This window comes from Leptodactylus fuscus, chromosome 11 (assembly GCF_031893055.1).
Source record: "Leptodactylus fuscus isolate aLepFus1 chromosome 11, aLepFus1.hap2, whole genome shotgun sequence".
In the NCBI taxonomy this organism is placed as follows: domain Eukaryota; kingdom Metazoa; phylum Chordata; class Amphibia; order Anura; family Leptodactylidae; genus Leptodactylus; species Leptodactylus fuscus.
In genome coordinates this window covers 31594332-31614989 of record NC_134275.1, presented here as the reverse complement: position 1 = coordinate 31614989, position 20658 = coordinate 31594332, and the positions used below count along the sequence as shown (strand labels likewise).

General features: G+C 42.0%; 1 protein-coding gene across 2 annotated transcripts in view; it reads right to left on the bottom strand.

Moving 5' to 3' along the window:
• PBX3 (PBX homeobox 3) overlaps positions 1-20658 on the bottom strand; it is a 187834-nt gene that overhangs the window by 7345 nt on the left and 159831 nt on the right. The window contains exons 5-8 of one of the 2 annotated variants that reach the window (XM_075260199.1): positions 17479-17614; positions 6767-6932; positions 4442-4554; positions 2591-2680 (exon numbers count right to left, since the gene is read on the bottom strand). In XM_075260199.1, coding sequence (XP_075116300.1) covers positions 2591-2680; positions 4442-4554; positions 6767-6932; positions 17479-17614 — 505 coding nt within the window. The remainder of the gene's footprint in view (positions 1-2590; positions 2681-4441; positions 4555-6766; positions 6933-17478; positions 17615-20658) is intronic. The other variant, XM_075260201.1, reaches the window with a different exon arrangement.

The following is a 20658-nucleotide window of genomic DNA, read 5'->3' as shown; positions in this document are numbered from 1 at the left end:
TGTGATAAAAACTACATAAAGTTTATACTGTGGGTTAGTACAATTAAGTTGATGACAAAATTTAATACTTCAACTTATACTTTAGGCTTTACTACTTAAAAAAAAAACAAAAAAACAAAAAACCTACCTATACCAATTAGGTTAATTTTTTTCTTTATTTTGAAACTTTCAATATGCTCCAGGCTGCCATGGGATGCAATTGTCCCCCATGACATTGCAGCTGCACTGACTGGTTTGTCAGTCCTCAGCCCTTGTCAGTGGCCATTTTCTGCTGTACAACACAGATAGTATCTGCTGCATACGATGCAACTTGAGCTGAGTAGAACAGCACTCCTGGTGGTGGAGGTGTTACATCAAGTCAAATCAGGCGAAACCAGATTTTTTTTTCTTAGGATGTTTAGGGATACTAAAGACCTATTCAAAATATATAGTTATTTTTGTGCACTGTCCTTTTAAACATTACAATCTGCTATCAGATCCTTGTCATCCAATCTCTACGTAAAAGGTCCAAGCCGTAAACGATCAGCTTGTTGGAGACCTTAGCGGTGCGCTGTGGTAATATCTAATGCTGCCACTTTCCAAGCAGATGACATTTACAAGTTCCTATTATATTATACTTCATTCCTTGTCTCCTGCGATTAAAGGAGAACGACGACTGTTACACTCTGAAGGAGGAAAGCTTTCAGTGCTAAATAGCAAGTGATCTTACAAAATGTCTGCTCTTCAATGCTCTTTAAAGTTTACCAGGGATTAGTTGACTTTGTCATGTGGCTGACTCCGATGATGTGACATGGTATTTATAGGTGGTGGCAGCACACTAATAGAGAAATATCAATAGAGAAGGTTCTGTAGTGTATTCTTATGATTACCATTAATATCGACTTTACTCATCACATAAGAAAAACTGGACAGCACTTACTATGGGTTTAGGTAAGTCTCAGGACGATATGTCATTTACCTTGTCTTAGAATCAGGAAGGTCTGCTAACCTCTCCACTATAATAGAAAGTTATATATACAGTCTAGAATCTGTACCACACCTAAAGTTTGGGTCCATAAAATGATCACAAGTTTAAGGATGCCCTAAATGTTCTACCACTAAAGGTGCCCATATAGAAGTTGATGAAACCATGATGAATGTTCCTTGGGTAAAAGGCAATGGCCCTATTAGATGGGCCAATTAGATGGGCAATTGTCATCCAAGGACATGAGGAACTATCTCAGCACAGATCATTCCTCCCTCAGGTTGCGCTGTAGTAAAGCTGATGTAAATGATTGCCGATCAACGCACTCGGACGCAGATCAGAGTGTCTCATACAGCGTTTTCATAAAACAATCCTTTCAGCCAATGGATGACTGTAATTGTCTGGAAAGAAGTTGCTGTGATCAAAATTTGCATCTGGTAGTCAGATGAAAGATTTTTCATAAGAATATCAATGAACAAGCTCCCTTTTTTAGAACGTTCTAAGATCTGGTGTCTAGAGATGAGCAAACACTATTCAAAAATGCCGTTTCGAATAGCGCGCTCCCATAGGAATGTATGGAAGTGGCCAACACGCTGACTTTGCCGGCAGCCAGCTCCTTACCCCTCTGCGTCCATTCATTCCTATGGGTGTGTGCTATTCGAAACGGCAGTTTCGAATAGTGCATCTCTATGTGGTGTCACTGACTATATATATGGCCAGTTTGCTCAAATGTACAGACATGAACTATAAAACGTCTATGGCTGTGTCTAAGAGGAGATTGTTTGCCACATGACCACTCATTTTAGAAGTTCAACCATCAACCTGTTTTCTAATGCGCTGCGGCCACCTCAATTCTTCAAGTTACATTAAGGGGTGCTTGTCTTCATTTAGACTTATACAGAGGCCACATTACTACTGAATTGGTTGGTACAACAATGCCCACAAAACTGAGTTGTGGAATGACCAAGAAGACTTGTGAGGTAACTCTTCAGCCCTGTGTATTCTGATCTGCAATCATATATGGTAACATTCTTGCTGTCGACATGATGGCACCTTCAATGATACCCTGACAACCCCTGTTATAAATCAGTGGGGTCCCCTAGTATCTGTTTAGTCCACATGAGTGGTGTATTTGGCACAGTATCATGGCTATCTTATTAAACAGAAGTCATGAGAACTGCTGTAAACAGATCTCTTCTGACAGGTGCACTTCAGTAACTCCTGCACACAAACATCTGAAAAGAAATGCTCGGCAGCTTCACTTTTGTAACATGACAAGTGCATGCTTCTGCTGTCATGTGAACAGGTAAACCATGTAATGCAATACGGATAACAGCCTGGCGCTGTATACAACAGAGAAGCCGCTCACCTCTACTGTACCATCCATAGGGGATTCTTTTTATGGTGTGTGGCATATTTAAGATTACAGAAAGAGGAAGTAACTGGATGTACGCCGCAAGAACCTAAACACATGACCTCACTTAACCTCTGTATCTGCTATAACATTACACCCCTATTAAATATTATCACTAGAATGGTAACTATTCTGCAAAACTGGATAAGCCCAGAAGTTCCAAATTACTATGAGGCGTGATGTGACTAATACTGTGCATGAATAGTACTTACAGTTAGGTGATGTGGACTGTACAGTGAATTCCCTCCCAAGGCATCACTGTATCCGCCCGTCTGATTGATAACATGACGAAGGGTATCCACCTAGAGGGCACACAAAGGCATGACATGTTAACTTTTTGTTCTAGCCACTTTGCTGCAAAATTTATGTCTAAGCTCTCTGTCTTGTAAGATGCAGAATAACTTCAGGTATAGATGTATGTCAACTAGTAATGTATGTGAATATTGACCCCAACTTTTCACATCATTGATACAGAATCAGCTGATAACACCCATTAAGTTTAATGCACATAGAGCCCCTTCTCCTATCTGGAACTTATTTTCCAGACAGGCGTGACCCCCTCCAAGAAGCTATGTCTATGGCGGTGAAACCATTTTAAAATGAATAGGTTTTCTACAAAGAAATCCAGTAGTCACTGACTAGAAGATAGACTTAATCCATTCCTAATTCATTCCAATCCTGTTCTTGGATAAATACAGTAATTCACCATCTCCCGTTCTTCCCAAAATCATATTCATATAGAAAACTAGATCAATGGTGCAATATTTCAGGTCCTTGTACTTGGGATACTTTGTTTCCCAAAGTCTACAGAACTAGAAACATGGTTGTAACATTGTTGTAAAGCTAGAGCCAAGGTGACACTTGTGTTCTCTCCAAGACAGTTCAATAAAATATGGAGACAAAAAGTTTTCCTGTTCACTCTAGGATGAAAAGAGCAGCTCAGGTTTTATAGGGATTGTCCAAGAGTGTTGGTTATCAATGAGATCATCGGAGGTCTGTCAACCTGCAGCCACCAGATCTACACAGTGTGAGGGGCTGGAAGCAGACAACTCTCTGCACTGTGTAGTGGCCATAACTCTGCTTCATATCAAGTCCTGGACCACCCCTTTAAGCTGGCCAGACAGTTCACATAGCTATTAGCCGAACACTCGTTAATAAAAACACATGGCTAAGCATATATTTGTTCTCAATGTCAGACACCTCCTATGATAACAAAAGGATCAGACATGTTCACATCAAACTGCCTAATCATTCTCTCCCCCAATATCCCCTGTCAGTAGTCATTATACACAATAGTTGGTTCACCTGTACTAGGAAAACTAGCAACGTCAGGTGACATTAAAGGGGTTGTACAGTCACAGGATTGGGGGAGTGGGTGTCCCACCGCTAGGACTCACAGCAATCTCAAGACCTGGGGTGTTTTTCATCCTAGTACTGAATGGAGCAGCCGCTCAGATAGCACTATTCAAAAACTGCAGTGCAAAACACCCCAGGTCCTGGGATCGGTGGCGGACCCAGCAATTTGCTGCAGCTGGACAACTCCATTACTGTGCATGGCCAGTTTATATTTGTGAAGCCCCTTGGCGAATTATACATAAAGACGACTGTGATCCTATAAGATTGTATTTCTATATCATCCCTAGGATTGCAGTTCCAAATATGAAGCTGCAGTCGTGGCTTTCCAGCCCTCTGAGGGAAATTACTGGAATATTCTTCAGACATATTATATACCAAAAACTACTTCATTGTGACAGATGTTAGAGGAATATTACAGAACTATCGTTCATATAGCGGTGCCCTGCTGCACGCATTACTCAGAACCAACTCTTCTCATTTTTATTCACAAGTTCTGAAGAACACACAAAACCTCTTCACTCCAGCAACCAAACCTCTCTCCCCGAGCACTCAAGTCAGAGCCGAAGGCATTCACAAGAGTAACAGATGGCCTGAAAGACCAGGGTGGCCTAGATGGTGCCAATTGTGTGCACACCCTGGGCTGGTGCATGTACTTTGGTGGTAGCTGTGGGAGGTGCACTGAGGAACGACTCAAGGGCGTCTCCTACCTGTGATTGCACATTGGCTCCAACTTGGGCCCCTTGGTAAGAATCCCCATTCAGACTCTGCATATTCATGTACATGTCGCCTGAATTTGGGAGATTAAAAGAACCAGAAGAACCTAGGAAAGGAAAGAGCGAAGGATCTGAGAGGTTGCTTGAAAGAAAGTGTGAGGAGATTAAAAAAGGGGTTTGAAAGGTTAGTAAACCTTAAAGGGGTTGTTAAGGTACACCCTCCCAGCAATTCTGATGTCTGGTATGGAGAGACAAAACCACAAGTAGCACAGAAACTGTGCATGTGTCCTACTCTAAATAATAGGCCCCACGGATGACACACACTAGGCATCAGGTTCCTTGGCGTGCTGTTGAGTCTCTCCAGGCCTAATGTCAGATTGGGTGGGAGAAAATGCCTGGACAACCCCTTTAATAAACAACCTGGACGTGTGAAATTATTTTCATAGACAGGTACAGTATGCCTGACATGACAACCTTCTTACCATTGGAGCCACTACAGCCAGACTATATGGTGATGTGGGAGCCTAAGCCTTCTAGTCCATGATGTGATCTCTGGCTTATGGAATACCATAATTCTCCTGACATTGTGCTACTTGTAGATATTTCCATGGTAATGCAATAAGTCACTGCTTCTCACAAGATCACCAAGTTATGGTTCCTATTGATCTGAATTGTGTACTGTGCTGATCTACTTCACAACAGATTAACATTCAGACAAACCAGAGGTTAAGTAAGACAGTGAGAAACATCCCGGCTGTACCAAAGCAACAGGGGACAACTTTAGGACTAATCTTTACATTGTGTCATTTCTGAAGCTCGGCAAATAGTAATTATAGTCACCACCTATTCTATTACTGGCTCTAGTAGACTCCAAGTTACCTGGTTACAGGACTTGATATGCACTTGTTACATCTTAGCCTATGTTCACACAACGTTCCATGTATGCACCAGGAAAGCTTATATGTAGAGCATAGCCAGAGGCTCAATTTTCATCAATGGTCATACAGAGAGAGTTCTTTAAGCCTCAGCCCTAGGATGGTATGCACTAGACATGTGCACCTAAGTATTCCTCCACTCTACAGATAAAAGGAGGCGTGAACAAAGCCTTAAAGTGGACCTTTAATCACTCGCACCAACTCCAACTCTGCTCTTTATTTAATGTGCTGCGATCCTCCAATTCTGGCCCAGTTGGAATTTTTTCTCCAGCTCCCACCATTTCTGAGCAATCAATTCTGTTAGTTTCAGCACCCAATATGCTAAATTGGCTCTGTATTGTCAGGTGGGTGGTCCCTGACTACCTACTGCAACCCAGGACCACCCATCTGACAGTAGAGAGCCTAATTCAAATAGTAGGTGCTGAAACCAACAGAAATGATTGATTAGGAATGGTGGGGGCTAGAGCTGAAAACCCAAGTGTACCAGTCAGTGGAGAGAAGCCTACTGACTGCAAACTGAGCTGGCGGAGGCAGCAAAAGGTCCTGTCTATCTGTTAATGACACAATTCTAAATGTGAACACAATATTATATTTAGATTATCAACTTTAGTTTCATAGGTTTATTGTGTGCTACTCACCTCTAGGATGATCCTTGTATGAGAGGTATCTAATGTGCTAGTTACTTTAGATACCAAGTGTAATAGCACCTACAGGACATATACATACAGATGAGTGTACAGTGTATGTAGCCACCTCTACCATCTATAATATGATGAAAGTCTGTACAATTCTGACATGTACGTCTGGTCATCATATTGGTAAGTGACCAGTGGTTGTCAATGGTTGCTCATGATGGGTAGAATCTCTATTGAATATAAAACTAACTATTCTATTGTGAATTTTCTGACCATTCTTGAGAAAAAACTATAGCATAGCAGCTGAAATGTTGCATAAAGTAATGCCAATTTGACTATATCCTGCTGGCTCTTTGTGTGATCAATGGCGGAAAGGCATACTTTCAGGATTTGGCTAGCTTGCAGCCCTCCAAGGTTTCCTGGTCAGTTCTAATAAAGCATAGCACATTACAAGATAGTGTATAGAAAATGGGGATTGCAATCTGCATGACCGCAGGAACGTAATGCAGGAAACAGGCTTTTCCAGTTCACTTGTAAAGGCCACAACCAGAAGTACTAAACGCCACCATTTTCTGTCTATGTCCCATGTGTGCCAGGTGACCCCTTCATTAAGGTAAAATATCAGATGATCTCATTCAGTCAGGATGATATCAGGAAATATATATTAAAACAGGAACCTCCCCTCAACACCATAGTTGCCAATGTCAGATTTCCTGTGCTGTTTTCTACATGCAACTTTGCAAACTTACCGGAATTTGGTGTAGTGGGCGAGCTGGTCTGGTTATTCTGCACAGCAGCGGCTACTGCATGAGCGGCGTTCACAGCTGTCTTGGCTGCATACAGGTTTGCCTCTTCCTGAAACTTGCCAATATTTTTCTTGTACCTGATTCGCTTGTTGCCGAACCAGTTGGATACCTAGAAAAGGGGATAATGTTTTAGTATCTCTAAGATTTTAAAACCATTCTAGAGTAGAAGAGAGTCAGCAATTCTTAACCCTTTTGTTTTTTCAATAAACCCTCTCACAATAATAATAACATGATAAAATGTCGATCATGTATAAACGATAGCAGGGGTCAGCAGCTTTATAAGCCGAAAATGTAAAAATCAGTTACTGAAAGGTTATAATCTGTAGTCATAACATGGGTCATTAACACATCACACACATAGGAGCCGCAGGCTGGGCCCTAAAGCCAAAGGGGCCCACGGGTCACCCTCAACACACTAGGGCTGCATAAACGCCCTCAATCTCCTTTCTAATTTGTTTTGACCTCTGGTCCACTGGAGTGAGAAAATGTATGATACACAGCCTTCCACTGTCAAAAAGGGAGAAAATGTCCCCTTTAATACTGCCCTTTAAGCTTGTGTGCACACATAATAGAAATGTAAATGTAAGCATATACAGGTGGGATGCGGGGGATGGTTGGGAGGAAGAAGCTGCACAGAGGATCCCAAGCTAATCTTTTCCCCCAGGGTCTCTGATCATACAAACTGTTACATAAGTTGATATTAGTAACACCTCCCATCTATTGCTTTTATAAAAGGCTCAGATAAAGCCTGCCGGGTGTACACAAAGGGGAGAAAAACGTTACATGTGTTTGTCGTGCTGAATGTTACAGCCATATACAGTGAAACTTCTCCAACCTTCCCCGTTCCTAGACCACATTTTCTGTGTAACCACCAGCTTGACAAGACCACTTTTGATGCAATTTTGGATGATTGTCTCAAAGGAGTTTCACTGTATATTGTAAGATATCACAGAATTATTCATACAGAGGATGAGGACGTTCATGTCACCAAGAATTTGTCCTTTAGGCTTCACAGAGACAACAAAGGCCAAGCAGCTGTATGGTGTGGCTGTATGCACCATACTACTAAAGTAATGTACCTAGAGGAGTCTATCTCCATTATACGGCATCCAGAGGGATATGATACAGTATTATCCTCTCCAAGAGACAACCTCCGTCTCCAACCAGAGGCATAGGGAGGTACAGTAGGCTCCACAGAATTCTTTAAGCGCCATATTACCGCTATCTACAACTCGGAGCGGTAATAAGGTGGTGTACGTGAGACACTTTATTTCCATTCCCTGCATATATAACCTTGAAACATTTGGTAATAATAACCTTGAAGAGTAACGTCTTATAAAATAAAATGCCATATTCATATTTTTTACAGCGCAAATGCTTTCCACCAAGCTTTCCATTGTGACCCTGAGTTCATACCTCATTCGTAGTGTTTTCCCCAGCTGATACTTGGCGTTACATTTTATACATTCTGCTTACCATTAACCTGCCAGCCAGCAGGGCAATAATACATTAATGAAGGCGGGCGGATAATTATTGTAAGAAAAAAAAAAAAATCAAATTACTGCTTTATTAACAGCTTTAGAAGTGAGCAAATCTCTGGCGTATGCAGACGAGGGACAATTCAGTAGTCTCCACAATAGCCATGTCTAATAAAGGCTTTCTTCTATCCACTTCCCCCTCCAACCCCTGACCCCCCCTCCCGTTACATTTTAATATCGTCGGAGCCTTGGGAGGCCTCAGGGTGCTGGATATTCTTGACGTGGTATAGGAATCCATCGCAGCTTCTTCAATGCTTCTTAATCTTTAATATCAAGGCAATTAAAATTAATGGCTGGCACTGTGGGCAGAGTTTCCCTGACATGCATTGTTTCATGGCATTACCTGGAGGTTAAACTCACCAGCAAGGTTTAATTAGAAGCCGTGAAAAGAGCGACGCTCATCCATTATGTCTAAGTCGCGTGGAAGGTAACGGTTAGTATCGGCAACTGGTTAGGATGTGTAGAAAATGACTAGGCCACCGCAAACACATTTACAGTAATACGGTCCTTTCTGCATCGCCAATGGCAAAGGGTCTTAGCTGACTAAAGCTGGATTGTGGCTGAATTTGCTCTTCGTCAGTCTTTTTTTCCGTACCTGCTGATAAAGACTGATTTCTGCCATGGTCCCGGTTACATTCTGTATTCACTGTGCTATGGTGCCCACTATACTATGGTTCCTTAGCCATCTTTGGCTTGCTTGATCGTCTCCATGAACACGATCCTAGTTTGTTGCCATATATTATTCACAGTTAGGGATCCGGATAATATACCGACCCATTCATTTATATGGCCCTATGCACATATCCGTAGTTTTTACAGATGTGTGTCTGGGCTGTAAAAAGTGAGTTGTACAATAGGTCCTATACATGTCTGGTTTTGTGGCTCTCTTCATTCATCCAAGTGTACTGGTCAGTGTCAAACCTGGACAGCACATGGATGCGAGTTTGTGAAGCACTGCATATGGTGTGCATAAAGCCTTAGCCTACAAAATGCCTATAGGAATACTGTAGATTTGCTGCACGACAATTAAAATTCCTTTACATGATCCTAAGCAACAGACTGCAAATTCTTCTTGTCAGTATGTCCTATGAATAACCAGGTGGCAGCCTGGAGTCTGTAGGACCATCTAACATTAACCCGATGCAGCAAATCTGAGAAAACACTTAGCAGCATATGTATAGGTGGCAGTATGTGATATTCCTTAGAGTGGGTATGTTACTGAGACTAGCAGTGGACATGAAGGGGCCCTAGTAAAGGAATATCCCTGAAAATAGTAGTTGGAATAAATGAAGAATGTGTGTGTGTGTGTATATGTTTATGTTGGGTGTGTTCACTCAAGGTTTTTCTTTTTTTACACTCAGATTTGGACAAGTAGAGCTTTTCCTTCTTTACTTTTCCTATTGCCTCAATATATCCCAAGATGCATGGCCCCAAGATGACTAGCTTTTAAAAAAACATGATTTTGTGAAAAAAACACAATTTCTACCTGATATGAGTCTGTGTGGCCACGTAGTGGTTACGTTGTTTGTTGCATTATGCAATGAGTTTTGCTAACATGTCACAATATTAAATTTGCTTTGTGAGAAATTGTGGCCGTTAGCCGGGAATAAAGCATAGGTAAAGGCGGAAGAGACTTTGGTATCCCAGCCTGAAACCCAGAAGAAATCTGCATCCTACAAATGTAAATGGGGTTCTAATAATTCTATTCAAATGCATAGTGAAATTATCTGTGCAGAATTAGGCTGGAAAACATAATAGGTCAGAGCAAATCTGCAGAAGAAATCCAAGGGTCACAAAAACAACAAGCCATATTTTGATTCAAGAAGTGGAAAGAGCCTTAAAGGAAGTGTCATCAGAGTCCAGCATATCAACACATCCCTTTAGCTAGAGTGACCCTAACAGTGTTTTCCTTCGTGAACCTCTGCCTCCATTGTGGAAATATTGTTGTTTTTGTCAGTATGCAAATAAGCTCTTGGGAGCAATCAGGGCATTGCTGATTATTACTTTGGAGCAATAACACCACCCTTTTTGCAATATCTTAACAATGGAGGCTGCTCCAAGGGGAATACACTGTTATTTAGGTTAGGGTCACCTGAAGCAATCTGTGGGGCTGGAGTGATAAAGGGAAGCTATCAACAGAACCCATCTTAAAAGACAAAAGTATACCCAATAGATAAACCCCTGAATAAGCTGGCAGGATAACCAGTGTCTGCTTTACTTCCAGTAAGATGGCCATGGAGAATCCTCCAAAATGACAGCGACTCTTTGCAGCAGCTCTCTCTCTAACATACAGCCCAAGTGGTGACCATCTTACAACAACAAATGACCCAAGGGTTATACTGAGTGGATGGATAGATACTTTAATCCTATGAGACGTAATGAATTTGGTGCATTATAATTTTACTTAAAATAACCCTCAATATCAATAATACTATTATTTTCTGACCTAAATCCTACGGACCGCATTGAAAACAATGTGAACTCTCTCCATAGCCCGGGGTCTACATAGAACAAAAAAGGCGGATTTGGCCCATTCATCATCTACACTATGCAAGTTTCCCAATAATTAAGCACATTTATCTGCCAGGCCTTTCCCTATAATGAGTCCGGTCATCTAATTCCATTTACTGAGGCGCAGAAATACAAGAGCGCTAACAGCTTCTGATCTCTTCCTGGCACTGCAAAGGTTAAGTGGCAGCAGCAGAAGATCTCCTTGCTTGAAGCCAACATCCCAGAATCCCTTGCTAAACAATGCTGCAGGCAGGCTGCCCCCCCCCCCCTGTCCCTTTGCTTGCACGCTTCAGAAAAAAAAAAACACAACAAAAAAAAATCAGTTTGCATGATATAAGAATAAGCATCTTCTCCTCCTCTCGCCGTCGCCTAAAGTCAATTAATGAATCGCTTCTAATTGCAGATTCGTTTAAGACGGGTTTTGTTTTGCTTATTTATCAAGCTAATTGCAGCGTTAACATGGCAAGAAAAAAAACCTCTATAAATTATTAGGTAAATGCTTCATCTCTCTGCAGTGCTGCAATGTGTTTTATGTAGGAGAAAGCCGCTTTATTTCCTTCACTGGAGAGGTTTTAATGAGACAACTGTCATGCACCTGTTTTTATAAAAGCCCCTAAAGGCACGAGGCTTTCACACCGGCGCCACGCGCACGCCGCACTTAGCTTACCATTTACACAATGGCTGCAGACGGTTAGAAGGGTCACAGCTGACTATTGTGGCGCTCTCTGCTTTATATACAATGCCGGCGCCTTCCCTCCTTCCAGATTCCTAGAATCACATGAAACTGAACAGAGAATTTCTATAAAGGAAGTCCTATTTACACCTGATATTAGGTTCACCATCTTGTGGAAGATGCTTAGGCTACGTTCATACAGAGAAATTTGGAGCTGATTTTGACATGGATTGTGCCTCAAAATCGGCTCCAAATTCTAGTCCATTGTTTTAAAATGGAGGCAAAGGCAGATGCTCTTTTCAGAAAAGAAGCGTCCTGCTTGATCTTGCCACGGACTCCATGGCTGATTCAGCAGCAAAACTTATGGCACGATGTGACAGCTGACAGGCCCTGTTTGTTCTGAGGCTAAATAGTGGGTAACCAAGAGTTCCAGCTTTCTGTTGCAGGTTGTACTTTGAGAGAATATGGAGATGGATTTTAGGTAGAAGACCACCTCAAATTTATCTTCACTTTTTCCTTATACTTCTCCCTTCTGTTACACCCATTCCTGGCTTTGGCTCAACACTGAAGTAAAACACATGTTTTGGGTTCCTTTTTACTCTGACCAGTAATGACCACCATTTGGCGATATAACACGCTGCTCAGAACTCTTTTACATTGATTTTTTGATTATTGGGAGGGGTCTGAACGTTGATCACTTGTACCATCATTCGCTTTCACTCCTTTGTTCATACAGATAGGCCTTGTTCACATCTGCATTTGGATTCCGTCCGGGAGAGTCTGCATGAGGCCCCCCCCCCCCCCCGACGGAATACTGAACGTAACTGCAAGCAGTGTGCCAGTAAGAGCACACAGACCCCAAAGACTGTAATGGCGTCCATGTACTTGCTGCCAGATCTCCGCAGGAATCATGCGGACAGGAAAGTAGTTTGCAATCTACTTTCCTGCCTGCATGATTCATGTGGGCAGCGCCCGTCTATGGGGTCCGTGTGCTTTCACTGTACACTGCTTGCAGTTGCGTTTGGTAGTCCGTCCCCATGCGGACTCCCCCGGACGGAATCCAAACACAGATGTGAACCAGGCCTTACATTAGTACAAGTAACACATGCCCTGTTTATATTATACACAATGTCCTATTGGCCAGTTAACATCATCGCCCTGTGTGAAATGCCCTTAGTCTCTCATCTCGTACAGCTTCTGAGTTCTGCTTGGACGTATCTGTACGTCCTGGCAGAACAAGGCAACCACCTTCCAGACATATATACCCAATGGGTGATCCGAAAGTGGTTAAAGGTTGTGACACAGCTGCATTAATGTTCATGTGTGTGAGTGGGGGCTCTTCACATGTCCAATTTTTTAACGGTGTTGTCATGGAGTAAAACATACCGTATATACACGAGTATAAGCCGACTTTTTCAGCAAAGTTTTTATGCTGAAAAATCCCCCCTCGACTTATACTAGAGTCGGGGTCCACGGAGCACAGAGCCTTGCAAGGACCTGCAAAATTAAAGAGGGAGGTTCTTTAGTGCTGCTGCACTGTGATTGGCTTGTCATGTAGGTCACGTGACTGTGATGTCATCAAAGGTCCTGTAGCCACTAGAATGTAAAATCTGCAGATAAGTCAGTAGCCATTGTGTGCAGGATTCATTGTGTCTTATAGAAGATGTTTGTTGTATCGAGGAAAGGAAGCTACAGTAAAGTGCAACACACAGGTACCTGATGGGGTTACTATTCCTAATAATGTCAGGTATTAGGGGTTATTAACTTAGTTTCAGTAACTCCATGGGCCTCACATTAATAGCAGATAACCCCAACTTGTCCCTAATATTAACCCCTGTGTGCCCCATATAAGGGTTACTAATATGTGAGACACATGGGGGCACTAATAAAGGACCTTAATTATGAAGATACCTAATTATTACTTCCATATGTCCCACATATCAGTAACTCTTATGTGAGGCACACAGGGGGTTAATATGAGCGAAATGATGGGGTTAACTGCTATTAACCTGAGGCACTTGGAGTTACTAAGCTGTAATGCACATGACCAGACTTTTTATCTGCAATGGTGGATTCCCCCCCCCTAGGCTTATACTCGAGTCAATACATTTTCCCAGTTTTTTTGTGGTAAAATTAGGGGCATCAGCTTATATTTGGGTCGGCGTATACTCTAGTATATACGGTAGATCTATTTTTGTCCATTGTCACAGATCCCCTCAAACACTTTGCATGAGAGATCTGTTTAACCAGTTAAGGACCAGGTCTAAAAGTACCTTAAGGACCAGGCCTCATTTTTCAACTAAAAGGGGCTAGCAAAGATAGCTTAGTACTGTACTTGGCTTTTCTTCTGCAGCCCCATAGCACTGAATGGTGCAGAAGCACGGACGCTCAATTGTCACTCAATTTAACTCAATGTTCCCATAGAGAACATAGCAAGCTGGAGCATGCGCAGTAGTGCGCCAGAAGGAGCGCTACTGTGCACGTGCGGGCTTTCAATAGCAACCACCGTGAATAAGCAGGAGGAAGTGGGCTTGGAGGCAGCGGTGGGCGTGCAGAAGCTATGACGCTAAGGGGTGCACGATCAAGCTCATTTACATATTGTTTAATCGTTGTTAATGATAATGGTTCTGGTAGCCTTTTTAAAGGCTATTCAGGCATATCTTTAGCTCATAAACCGTAAATCTGGTGATGGAGCCCCTTTAAGGACCAGGTCTAAAAGTGCCTTAAAGGGGTATTCCCATGTACATAATCATATCTATATTTGTAGATAATTAAAAGTTAAACATTTTTGCAAATATAAGTAATTAAAAATTCTTCAGAGTTTTAAAGATTTTCGCTAACTTTCTTAGTGGTGACAGTCTGTTATCTTGATCGGTTGCCAGTGGATATGACCACTAATGCAGAAACTTTCTATGGTCTGGGACTTGTCAGGAACCCAGCTATGATTTTCTTATTGTAGCCGGGTTATCAGGCAGGGACACTACATGTATCAGAAGATATCCCGGCCTTAGAAAGTTTCTACATTAGTGGTCGTATCCACTGGCAACCGATCAAGACAACAGACTGTCACCACTAAGAAACTTAGAGAAAATCTTTAAAACTCTGCAGAATTTTTAATTACTTATATTTGCTAAAATGTTTAACTTTTAATTATCTACAAGCTTAAAAATAATTATGTAGATGGGAATACCCCTTTAAGGACCAGGCCTCATTTTTCAAAACTGAAAAGGCCTATATATTAGAAGCCCCCATAAAGCACCACATTTTTAAAACCACACCCCTCAAATAATTCAAAACAGAATTTGTGAAGTTTGTTAACCCTTTAAACATTTCACAGGTATTAAAAGAATATGGAGGTGAAATTTAGACATTTCATTTTTATCCAATAATACATTCATTTATCCCTAAAATTAACACATTCACAAAGGGTTAAAGGAGAAAATGCATGTGACAGTTTCTTATACAATTTCTCCTGGGCACAGAAATACCCCAAATGTGGGTGTAAATTGATTTTTGGGCACACCGCAGCGCATGGAAGGTAAGGAGTGACGCTGGACGTTTGAAAAGCAGAATTTGCTGGAATAGTTTTCAGACGCCATGTCTGATTTGCAGAGCCCCTACAGTACCAAAACAATGGAAACACCTAAAAAGTGAACTCACTTTGAAAACTGCACCCCTCACAGAATTTATCAGGGGGTGTAATGAGCATTAGTATACCAAGTGGGATTGCATAACGGATAGTGAAAAGTGAATACAAAGCTGTGTGGGGTACAGTGGGTACACAAATTCCCTACTATGTCCCCAATAGCTCCTCTGATTGGGGAGGGTCACTCTGGGGTCAATTTTAGTTTATTTTCCCTTTTAAACTGTAAATATGGGAGTGTCCCCTGATATATGTTCACACAGCTTATACATTCCCTTCCTGACGCTGCCAGTTGTGTTCTAATGATTTGGCAATTTTCGGGTTTTCTTGTCCTTACATTGCTAGATGCTATATTTTCTTTATTTTTCTGGTGATCTGGCCATATAAGGGCTTGTTGTTTGCAGGATGAGATGCATTTTTAATGACACCATTTTTGGGGTGCCTACAACTTATTGAATACATTTTATTAACTATCTTATCTGGGTTTTAAAAAAAAATCAATTCTGGCATTGCGTTTTATCTTTAAAAATTTTTGCCATGCAGTGTACAGTATAAGTAACATGTGACCTTTATTCTGCGGGTTGGTCCGTTTACGGCGATACCTCATTTATATTCTTTTTTATGCGATACTAATTCTTCAGAACAAAAACACTTTTGGAGACATAAATCAATGTTTTTTGCATCGCCATCTTCTGAGAGGCGTAATATTTTTATTTTTTTGTTCACAGTGTTGGTTGAGGTCTTATTTTTGTGGACAACCTGTGCTTTTTATTGGTACTGTTGTTGGCCACTGGCCAGACCCCAGGCTGCATATTACTGATACTGGCACCCCCCGATTTCATCACAGGGGGTGCCGGTGGATACTGAAACTTGGCGGAATCTCTTGGATTCTTCACCTTTGTTCCTGTGACTATAGCCTTAGAGAATTGGCAAGGAGAATGGCACCACCATTTACGCTGGGTTCACACTAGCGCTCGGACTCCGTTCTGAGCTTTCCGTCTTCTGCATGCAGAAGACGGAAAGCTGTCAGACCAGGTCCGGCCATGAGCGCTGGTGATTGTTTTATGCTTGCCGCCGCAAAATCGTTTTTTTAAACCGGACACAGAGTACTGCATGTCCGACTCTGTGTCCGATTTTTTTAAAAAACGGTTTCGCAGTGTAGAGCATAAAATGCTCACCGGCGCTCACGGCCGGACATCTTTCAAACCCATTCAAATGAATGGAAACCCATTCAAATGAATGGGTGAGAAAGAGTCCTGCAGCTTTCCGTCTCCTGCTTCTGTTTTGTGCAGGAAACGGAAACCTGTATGATCAGAGACCAGGCGCAGATGTGAACGAGCCCTTACCAGTTTATTCTTTTATTTTCAATAGGAATAACAAAGGAGCCTAAAGCAGAATTAAAAGAAATTATTTGATGGCCATCTGTGAAGTATTAGAAATATCTAGAAATCTCTTGTACAAGAGAGGTTTTTTTTTTCTACAGTAGCGATTATTCTAGTGTTGGGAGATTATTTGTGAAAATAAGATATATATATAGATCTAAACAGCGAGCCTAAATTCCATGAATATGGTAATGTTATAAAATCGCTGCTTCTTTAGCTCTGGGAGAAATATTGTCATTGTGTCAGTATAACCCAATGTGTCATTTCAACACATACTGATAATCCATGAAGAAAAACTCCTTGGGTTAAAATGATGCAAAATCAAGCATCAGAAATAGACCCCCGAAAGTGGGATTTGGAAATGAGCAGCCTTTCTGGCCTGTAGAAATCTGGCATATGCCAGACACACTCCTGGAAATGTCATATGTGACATATGAGACGTGACAGGGCCCACAGACAGAGGGGTGCTGGCTGGCACAGACCTACTGCAGGACTGGGTGCTGTGGCATTTATTAAGATCGTGTCCTTTCTGTTTGCTGATGTCTCGCTCACAGAGCACAGCGAGATTGTGGATGGCCACCTCTGAAATGTGAACCCGAAAACCGGGCACACAATGGCGCTAATGACAGGCAGGAGCAATTCTATTGTCTTAACCCAATTAAATGCCTAATGCACAGGGGTATAGTAATTCTAATTACTCGTAATGCATTAATTACACTGAATTATACTAATTGCAATTACTGGTAATTAATGAATCACACTTTCCTTAACACTAACATTCCCAGGTTTTTTTTCCTAGATATATTACATTCTATCCACCCAAAAAAGAGGAATAAAAGGGGCAAATATTCCAGATCAGCTCCATGTTGTGACGGGAGTGAAGGCTGAAGTGCCAGGCTCCGTCTCACCTGTGACACTGTGATACTGCATTTCTTTGCCAGCTCCTCTTTGGCTTCCTCGCTTGGGTAAGGGTTGCTGAGGTGGGAGTAGAAATACTCATTTAGGATCTCTGTGGCCTGTTTACTGAAGTTACGTCTTTTTCTCCTGGGGAAGGAAAGAAAAGAGTAAAGAACATAAAAATAAATATGTACCTGGCATAACAATACACTAGGACGGCCCTGGCACTACCCAACGAGACATTGCTTTTAACTCGGCTGCCATGTAGTGTACAATGACTTATTAGACAATGCATATCCTGCTAAGATTTCTGGGAAAGGAACATGCAAATAGGCTTTCCTTAGTGGAAAAAGGGGGTAACTTGCTCTAGTACCACCTTTCAGAAGGAAGCTTCCTACAGATCAATTCCTGGATTTCCTGAAACCTAGTGACATGATCTGTGAATAAATTCAAGCCTGAATATCTCTGAAGAGGAACCCATCCACAAAGAGTTGTTTTGAGGTTAGTCCCTCTCATCAGTGCGTAATAGGGTACTGGCTGAATGGGTGAGGGTCATAGACGTGGATCAGAAGAGGTACTGAGTCTCCTTAAGGAGACACTGCCTTTATCAAGGTCGCTGACAGTACTAGTAGTCTGTCTCACTGATGAGAGGCAATACTCTCAATACAGCTGTCTGCGGATGGATCTTTATTTTGTAGGATATTTTCTTTCTGGACTTCATTCCCAGATTATCCCACCATTTCAGAAAAAAACAGGCACTGATCTATAGGGCACTTCCTTCAAAAAAAAAGGTGGCATTACAGCAAGTTCCCCTTATTTTTACTAAACAGGGATTATTTGCATTTTCCTTATTTACCGTATTTTTCGGACTATAAGACGCACTTTTTTTCCCCAAAATTTTGGGGGAAAAGAAGGGTGCGTCTTATAGTCTGAAGGTGGCGCCTGTCATCCGCTGTAATAGAGAGGCGGAAGCCGGTAAGTGATAGACGCCATTACAGGTGCCGGGGCCTGAGACATCGCTGCGCTCCTCTGCCATGCATGAAGCCAGCAGCGGCAGGGGCTCCTCCGTCCCCCCGCTGCTGGCTTCATGAAAGGCAGAGGATCGTAGCGATGTCTCAGGCCCCGGCGTCTATCCCTCCCCGGCATCCGCCTCTCTAGTACAGCGGATGCCGGGTCAGTATCCGTGGCCCCTTCTCCCCCGGGGCCGGTCTCCACCGGCCCCGTACCTGTAGAGTTGCAGGCCGGCTCCTGCGCGGCGATATCGCAGGAGCCGACCTGTTCGGGTGACAGCCGGGAGCCTAATGAGGCTCCCCGGCCTGTCACTGCTGTATTAGTATTGCGGCTGGTCTCTATGACCAGCCGTAATACTAATAGACAGAATGTCCCATAGACGGCAATACTGTTGTATTGCCGTCTATGGGACTTGCGATCAAGTGACCGCAGGTTCAAGCCCCCGGGGGGGAATAAAATAGTAAAAAAAAAAAAAAAAAAAAAAAAAGCTTTAAAAATATGAAATAAATAAAAGTTCTAAATCCCCTCCTGTTTTTTTTTTCAATACAAGGTGATCTAAGCAATAGATATCCCCCAAAATGGTATAACTAAAAATTACAGCTGGCCCCGCAAAAAAAAACGCTCTATGCATCCCCGTACAGCTGCAGGGTCACCTGTCAATGTGGCCTTGCAGCTGTTGCAAAACTACAACTCCCATATATTAAATATTTTACCAGTTTTTGCTTCAAAATTTTTTTTCCCTATTTTCCTCCTCTAAAACCTAGGTCTTATAGTCCAGTGCGTCTTATAGTCCGAAAAATACGGTAGTTTGTACCATGTCAAAGTATTTCAGTGCTATTTTAAAAATCTTCTGGTGTGTTACAAATGCTGGTAAAAGAATGGACCATGTAGAAGATGTTATCCACGATGGCGATCAGAAATCACATGGTAAAATTACTGAGGTCCAAGTGGGAGACATTCAACCATGTAAGGCCAGCAAAACTCATTCTTCTGCCTTCTCTTCATAAGGAGAATAAGAAGCGAATGTCGGAACGGAGTCCTATCCAAAAGAAGGCTGTATTTATCACTAGGCAATGGAGGGCATTAACCTCCACAATGTATCGCTGCTCTTCTGAAGTACAACCTGGTCTGGAGTGTGTGAATTTCCACCTTTAAAATGACATTTTCTTTTTAAAGACTAAGCAAGTTCTACACAGATTAATGCTCTATAATAAAACTGTATACAGTGAACTCAATAACAAGGTGTTGAGAGATGGACATTCCCTTTAAGTTGGGTTATTCATCTTTGGTAAGGGACCTTTTCCCCCTTTCTCTCGTCTTTGCTGCTTTTAAGAATAATACGGCACCTTTTACTTTGTCCCAAGGACTTTTATCCTCCTTTTTGTGTCTTCGCCTTGATGTAACCATCCAAGGATTGCAGGATACAGTTCCCAGCACAGATGGGTTCACACTCAGGCAGTTATACATGTTTCATAGGATTCAGACAACCTCCCTGTGGGAAGCCTTGAAATGTGCAGGCCTCGGGGCTACTGTGCCATAAGGCATTCGGCAAACTGCCTGCCTGAGGCTGCTAGGATCTCATTGCTCTCATATTCTCCATTTTACTTACATTCCTATCCGTCAGCACTAGTACCATTTACTACCATAATGATGGGTTTAGCAAAGAGTTAACACAACCCCTCCAAGTAACTTTCCATGTTATGCTTCGGTTGCTAAGTTAAGCAATTCACACAGCCGGAACATTTTCTATGTAATTTTTATGTTATTTACTCAAGTGTGGAAGTCTATGTGATAAATTGCTACGTTTTAACTCTCAGGTTTCCCTGACACTTGGTAGGCCTGTGATCAGTGATGTGCTAATCCGATAGCTCCGAGTTTGTCATTTTGGCTTGCTCCACAAAGTCTTGATGTCCTATTGGTGTTCAAGACATTGTAGGACATTGAGACTCTTGAGAATTTAGGAATTTTTTTATAATTAAAACTAAAATATTCAGCTGTTTTTTTTGTTTCATTCCTTTCCTCTGCTTTGCAGAAGTGGCAACTGGAAATAGCTGCCATTACACCTCCATAGAGACTGTATTTTCAGATCCAGAATTGGAGGTGTCACTCCTTTATTCAGAATCCTGAATTGTCTAATTTGCCAAGCTATGCAGTAATACAATGACAGCGTCTAACCCACT